Source organism: Ictalurus punctatus, unplaced genomic scaffold (assembly GCF_001660625.3).
Source record: "Ictalurus punctatus breed USDA103 unplaced genomic scaffold, Coco_2.0 tig00007286, whole genome shotgun sequence".
Taxonomy (NCBI): domain Eukaryota; kingdom Metazoa; phylum Chordata; class Actinopteri; order Siluriformes; family Ictaluridae; genus Ictalurus; species Ictalurus punctatus.
In genome coordinates, this window is record NW_026521138.1 from 1 (window position 1) to 7,500 (window position 7,500).

General features: G+C 50.0%; 1 protein-coding gene across 1 annotated transcript in view; it reads left to right on the top strand.

Annotated features, from left to right (window-relative positions):
• Window positions 1-7,488: 7,488 nt before the first annotated feature.
• LOC108281089 (dual serine/threonine and tyrosine protein kinase) overlaps window positions 7,489-7,500 on the top strand; it is a gene marked incomplete at its 5' end in the record, with an annotated part of 7,351 nt that continues 7,339 nt past the window's right edge. Inside the window, 1 exon segment of the mRNA XM_053679359.1 lies at window positions 7,489-7,500. This exon segment is cut by the window's right edge and continues 468 nt beyond it. Coding sequence (XP_053535334.1) covers window positions 7,489-7,500 — 12 coding nt within the window.

The window sequence follows — 7,500 nt, forward strand, 5'->3', positions numbered from 1 at the left end:
GTGTGTGTGTGAGTGTGTGTGTGTGTGTGTGAGTGTGTGTGTGTGAGTGTGTGTGTGTGAGTGTGTGTGTGTGAGTGTGTGTGTGTGTGTAGCTGAATGTAATTTGACTTGGTCACTAGTTATTTAGTTTGTGTGTTTAGCTGTTTATTGTAAATGTAAGTCTGACCTGGTTAGTTTATTAGTATTAGTACAAGTTAGTTTGTGTGTGAGTGTGTGTGTGTGTGTGTGTGTGTGTGGTGTGTGTGTGTGAGTGTGTGTGTGTGTGTGTGAGTGTGTGTGGTGTGAGTGTGTGTGTGAGTGTGTGTGTGAGTGTGTGTGTGAGTGTGTGTGTGAGTGTGTGAGTGAGTGTGTGTGAGAGTGTGTGTGAGAGTGTGAGTGTGTGTGTGTGAGTGTGAGTGTGTGTGTGTGAGTGTGTGTGTGTGAGTGTGTGTGTGTGAGTGTGTGTGTGTGTGAGTGTGTGTGTGTGAGTGTGTGTGTGAGTGTGTGTGTGTGAGTGAGTGTGTGAGTGAGTGTGTGAGTGTGTGTGTGAGAGTGTGTGTGAGAGTGTGAGAGTGTGTGTGTGTGTGTGTGAGAGTGTGTGTGTGTGAGTGTGTGTGTGTGTGAGAGTGTGTGTGTGTGTGAGAGTGTGTGTGTGTGTGAGAGTGTGTGTGTGAGTGAGAGTGTGTGTGTGAGTGTGTGAGTGTGAGTGAGAGTGTGTGAGTGTGAGTGAGAGTGTGTGAGTGTGAGTGAGAGTGTGTGAGTGTGTGTGTGAGTGTGTGAGTGTGTGAGTGTGTGAGTGTGTGTGTGAGTGTGTGTGTGAGTGTGTGTGTGAGTGTGTGAGTGTGTGTGAGTGTGTGTGAGTGTGTGTGAGTGTGTGTGTGTGAGTGTGTGTGTGAGTGTGTGTGTGAGTGTGTGTGAGTGTGTGAGTGTGTGTGAGTGTGTGTGAGTGTGTGTGAGTGTGTGTGAGTGTGTGTGAGTGTGTGAGTGTGTGTGAGTGTGTGTGTGAGTGTGTGTGTGAGTGTGTGTGTGAGTGTGTGTTGTGAGTGTGTGTGTGTGTGTGTGTGAGTGTGTGTGTGAGTGATGGTTCCACTTCACTATGTGCACTATTCAGATTGGAGGTCAGTAGTGGGCGGGGTTTAAGCTGCCTGACGGAGGTAATTAGTTTAGTGGTTTATTCAGCTGCATGTGGTTGTGTCATTTACATTTGAACTTAGTTTTTTAAACTGGTGTAGTTTATCATGTAACCTGTGTAGCGTGTCGAGGGCGTAGCGGGTCGAGGGCGTAGCGTGTCGGGGGCGTAGCGGGTCGAGGGCGTGGCGTGTCGAGGGCGTGGCGTGTCGGGGTATCAGTAGGCGTGTATTCCGGGTACAGGTGTGTGTATAAGGAGTTGTTGTTCTGTAAACTGTAAGTAGTTTATTAGTTGAGCAGTTTGTTGGAGCTGAACTTGTTCTGTGTTTGTTTTATCAGTAGATACTCTAATCTGATTACAGATTAGACCGATACAAACCGGTTTGTGTGTGTGTGTGGTGTGTGTGTGTGTGTGTGTGTGTGTATCAGCGGTATCTCCTGGTGCTTTGATGTGTGTTATTGTTTGTTCTGTCGTGCTGCTCGGGGTTGGGCACTGCACCGTTACATTCACACCGTGTGTAGAAGTACAGCAGCACTGACCTGTTAATTAACTTCTCTGACTTCTCATGAAGCTGAACACACACACACACACACACACACACACACACAGTGTAGGGGGTGTGTATGGGTGTGTGTATCGATCGAGTGGATGTTTGTAGGAGTGAGATGGGCGTTGTCACTTACAAAATGGAGGCTGTTATTTTTGATCAGGACTGTGTGTGTGTGTGTGTGTGTGTGTGTGTGTTTTCAGACATGTCAGTGTGTGGAGCGGGATTCAGTGGAGACGGCACTGACTGACGCTTTTGTCTCTCTCTCTCTCTCTATTTCTCTTTTATTCTCCTGATGGTGAAAATGTTCCTTCACTTTTTTTAACGTCTCCCCACTAGGGGGTGTCACGATGCCAAAAATCTAGTAGCCGGTACCGATACCAGCAAAAGTACACGATACTCCATACCAGAGTCGATACCACGGTGTGTACAAATAAATAAATAAATGATACTTAAACATTAATTCCTTTATTAAACATTTGAGCATTATAAAAAACAATAGTGGCAACAGTCACAGGATATGAAAAAGCAATTACAAAATAGCTATATATAAATACGTAGCGTGAAGTGGTTTTCTCTGAGATGTTCTGAAATGAGGTCTGGATTCGGTGTATGTTTGGGGATCTCTGTGTACGTGAAGTGAGTTCTGCTCGGTAGCTGGGATCTGGGCTTGAACTGCTGAAGCTTTGCTGGAATCCATGCTTTTCTGCAGCGTACAGGAACTGGATCCATGCTTATGAACTCAGAACCGGCCCTGTCCAGTTTCCTTCCTTCGCTTGAGATTCGGTCATATTTTCTGTGTCTTTTATAAGCTGCTCTTAAGGTCGGCTGTGTTAATGTTTGCTGACTTTGCTCCTGACTCTCCTGGTGGACATCCTCCTCTGGCTGATACTGGGGGGGGGGGGAGGCGGGAGAGAGGGGGGGAGAGGTAGAGGGGGGAGAGGGATGGGGGGGGAGGGAGAGGGGAGGGTGAGAGGGTGAGGGAGGGCGGGGGTGCGGGAGGGAGGGAGGGATGGGGAGAGAGAGAGAGAGATTTTAGTTTTCCAGCACGGTCTGACAGTGACTGAAACAGTGGAGTGTACAGGTGCTAAGGTGCGCTCCTACACACACACCTTGTACTCCGAATGCAGCATTAGTTTAAATTCACTGATTTGGTGTCAGGACAGAAAGTTTTATTAAAAGCATGAACAATAATTATTAGTGACATGAGGCTACATGTCTCTGACAGGACCCGGGCTGAATGGCGATGATGGAGGAACATTAGGAGGAAGTTTATAACACTGCGATGCGTTAGCGTCGTTAACAATAACAGGCTATCGCTAACATTACATGGAGTGTAACGTTCGCTGGTTTCACGCCACAACGCTGCTGCTTCAACAAACATAATACAGCACCGTCTTTCAGCCGCTTCACCAAATTCCAGGTGTTTCCTCGCTGTGTCTGAAATGAACGATAGCATCGGCCGCACACCGGCTTCACAGCGTCAATTATATGTCCGTTTTTATCCGCCTCGAATGCCAAGTATTTCCATATTCCATACCACTTTTCCTTTCAACCAGTCGGGGGCGGAGCTAAACTTCTGCAGTTTTTCCCCTTGTGCTTGTAGTTCTTCTTCTTCACCACTTGTGGACCGACTAAAACACTTGCGCGTGTTTGCTGCCCCCTTCAGGTCCGGAAGAATCGCAACCTCTGTACTTTCGGTACTTCATTACAACCGGTACCAACGGGACTGCAGAAAAACAAGTACCGTCACGTTATAAGAATGTTGGTACCGACTTGGTACTGAAGTATCGGTTCTCGTGACATCCCTACTCCCCACTCTCACTCTCTCCCTGACTCTCACTCACTCTCACTCTCTCCCTGACTCTCTCTCACTCTCTCTCTCACTCACTCTCACTCTCTCCCTGACTCTCACTCACTCTCTCACTCTCTCTCCCCCACTCTCACTCTCTCCCTGACTCTCTCTCACTCTCACTCTCTCCCTGACTCTCACTCACTCTCACTCTCTCCCTGACTCTCACTCACTCTCACTCTCTCCCTGACTCTCACTCTCTCACTCTCTCTCTCTCACTCTCTCCCTGACTCTCACTCACTCTCACTCTCTCCCTGACTCTCTCTCACTCTCTCACTCTCTTTCCCTCACTCTCACTCTCTCCCTGACTCACTCTCACTCTCTCCCTGATACTCACTCTCACTCTCTCACTCTCTCACTCTCTCTCACTCTCTCCCTGACTCTCACTCACTCTCACTCTCTCCCTGACACTCACTCTCACTCTCTCACTCTCTCTCTCTCTCTCACTCTCTCCCTGACTCTCACTCACTCTCACTCTCTCCCTGACTCTCTCTCACTCTCACTCTCTCCCTGACTCTCTCTCTCTCACTCTCTCTCCCTCACTCTCACTCTCTCCCTGACTCTCTCTCACTCTCTCACTCTCTCTCACTCTCTCCCTGACTCTCACTCACTCTCACTCTCTCCCTGACTCTCTCTCACTCTCACTCTCTCACTCTCTCTCCCTCACTCTCACTCTCTCCCTGACTCTCACTCACTCTCACTCTCTCTCCCTCACTCTCACTCTCTCCCTGACTCTCTCTCACTCTCACTCTCTCTCCCTCACTCTCACTCTCTCCCTGACTCTCTCTCACTCTCACTCTCTCCCTGACTCTCACTCACTCTCACTCTCTCCCTGACTCTCACTCACTCTCACTCTCTCTCCCTCACTCTCACTCTCTCCCTGACTCTCACTCACTCTCACTCTCTCCCTGACTCTCACTCACTCTCACTCTCTCCCTGACTCTCACTCACTCTCACTCTCTCCCTGACTCTCACTCACTCTCACTCTCTCCCTGACTCTCACTCACTCTCACTCTCTCACTCTCTCTCTCTCTCACTCTCTCCCTGACTCTCACTCACTCTCTCTCTCTCCCTGACTCTCTCTCACTCTCACTCTCTCCCTGACTCTCACTCACTCTCACTCTCTCCCTGACTCTCACTCACTCTCACTCTCTCACTCTCTCTCTCTCTCACTCTCTCCCTGACTCTCACTCACTCTCTCTCTCTCCCTGACTCTCTCTCACTCTCACTCTCTCTCCCTCACTCTCACTCTCTCCCTGACTCTCTCTCACTCTCACTCTCTCACTCTCTCTCTCTCTCACTCTCTCCCTGACTCTCACTCACTCTCACTCTCTCCCTGACTCTCACTCTCTCTCACTCACTCTCACTCTCTCACTCTCTCTCTCTCTCTCACTCTCTCCCTGACTCTCACTCACTCTCACTCTCTCCCTGACTCTCTCTCACTCTCACTCTCTCACTCTCTCTCCCTCACTCTCACTCTCTCCCTGACTCTCTCTCACTCTCTCACTCTCTCTCCCTCACTCTCACTCTCTCCCTGACTCTCTCTCACTCTCACTCTCTCTCCCTCACTCTCACTCTCTCCCTGACTCTCTCTCCCTGACTCTCACTCACTCTCACTCTCTCCCTGACTCTCACTCACTCTCACTCTCTCTCCCTCACTCTCACTCTCTCCCTGACTCTCACTCACTCTCACTCTCTCCCTGACTCTCACTCACTCTCACTCTCTCCCTGACTCTCACTCACTCTCACTCTCTCCCTGACTCTCACTCACTCTCACTCTCTCACTCTCTCTCTCTCTCACTCTCTCCCTGACTCTCACTCACTCTCTCTCTCTCCCTGACTCTCTCTCACTCTCACTCTCTCCCTGACTCACTCTCACTCTCTCACTCTCTCTCTCTCTCACTCTCTCCCTGACTCTCACTCACTCTCTCTCTCTCCCTGACTCTCTCTCACTCTCACTCTCTCTCCCTCACTCTCACTCTCTCCCTGACTCTCTCTCTCTCTCACTCTCTCTCTCTCTCACTCTCTCCCTGACTCTCACTCTCTCTCACTCGCTCTCTCTCTCACTCTCTCTCCCTCACTCTCTCTCTCTCACTCTCCCTCACTCGCTCTCTGACTCTCACTCGCTCTCTCTCTCACTCTCTCTCCCTCACTCTCACTCTCTCCCTGACTCACTCTCACTCTCTCCCTGATACTCACTCTCTCTCCCTCACTCTCACTCTCTCCCTGACTCTCTCTCACTCTCTCACTCTCTCTCCCTCACTCTCACTCTCTCCCTGACTCTCACTCACTCTCACTCTCTCTCCCTCACTCTCACTCTCTCCCTGACTCTCTCTCACTCTCACTCTCTCCCTGACTCTCACTCACTCTCACTCTCTCCCTGACTCTCACTCACTCTCACTCTCTCTCCCTCACTCTCACTCTCTCCCTGACTCTCACTCACTCTCACTCTCTCCCTGACTCTCACTCACTCTCACTCTCTCACTCTCTCTCTCTCTCACTCTCTCCCTGACTCTCACTCACTCTCTCTCTCTCCCTGACTCACTCTCACTCTCTCTCCCTCACTCTCACTCTCTCCCTGACTCTCTCTCACTCTCACTCTCTCACTCTCTCTCTCTCTCACTCTCTCCCTGACTCTCACTCACTCTCACTCTCTCCCTGACTCTCACTCTCTCTCACTCGCTCTCTCTCTCACTCTCTCTCCCTCACTCTCTCTCTCTCACTCTCCCTCACTCGCTCTCTCTCTCTCACTCTCTCCCTCACTCTCTCTCTCTCTCTCTCTCACTCTCCCTCACTCTCGCTCACTCTCTCTCTCACTCTCCCTCACTCGCTCTCTCTCTCACTCTCTCTCCCTCACTCTCTCTCTCTGTCTCACTCTCTCTCCCTGACTCTCGCTCGCTCGCTCTCTCACTCTCTCCCTCACTCGCGCTCTCTACCTCACTCTCTCCCTCACTCGCGCTCTCTCTCTCCCTCGCTCTCACTCTCCCCCTCACTCTCTCTCACTCTCGCTCCCTCTCTCTCACTCTCTCTCTCTCTCTCTCGCTCTCTCTCTCTCTCTCACACTCACTCTCGCTCTCTTTCCCTGACTCTCCCCCTCCCTCTGTCTCTCTCTCTGCATGTTGTGTGATTGATGTTGCAGTAGAACCTTTAACCCTGGTCTGTAATCCTCTGCTCTTGGGTTCTCGTGAGAACGCTGTGATGCTGTGTTTTTATTTCCCACACATTTTGACTGGTAGTCTTCGTTCCCATGCTGCTCTCCGCTAACTGTTAGCATCCGTACAGGTCCAGTTTAACATTAATACGACGTGTATGCTCACGTTTAAATAACGTCTCTCTCTTTTAATGACGCACACATTCCTGTGTTCAGATCAGTAATACCTGCTGATGGAACAGAACGCTGGTCACATGATCGTGAACACGCTGTGATGTCACTCTAAAACACTTTTTTCTTCTCTTTCGCCTTTCTGCCCGTCTTCCTGTGCGGTTACAGTACAGTATTCCGCGGTTTTGTCTGGATTAGAAATGACACTGTAACAGACTGAAGAAGCTTGTCTTGTAATATCCCCCTGAGTTCTTCTCTGAAGAAGAAACGCATCCCCACAGCGTGACGCTGCCACCACCACGTTTATCATTCTCACGCTCTCTTCATGGGCTCGTCCTGAGCAGCGGTCTCTTCCTAGCCACGCCTCCCATCCAGTGCTCGACTACACCTTCACTCCACTCAGACACTGTACCCTGTAACTCCTTCAGAGCAACTGCTGGCCTCACCGAATATCCACTTAAAAAGTGAACATGAGCTTGCAGTACAACACGTGACACGCGTGTGAAGGAAACGCGACAGTTTTGTGGGAAACGGTGTTTATGGGACAGACCTTAGATGTAAAAATGACATATAATATACATTTTATTTCCTGTAAATCACACACGATTAAATTTAAGCTGCTGTGAATATTTAACCCCCCCCCCGTCCCGTCTCTCTAGGAGACTAGGATC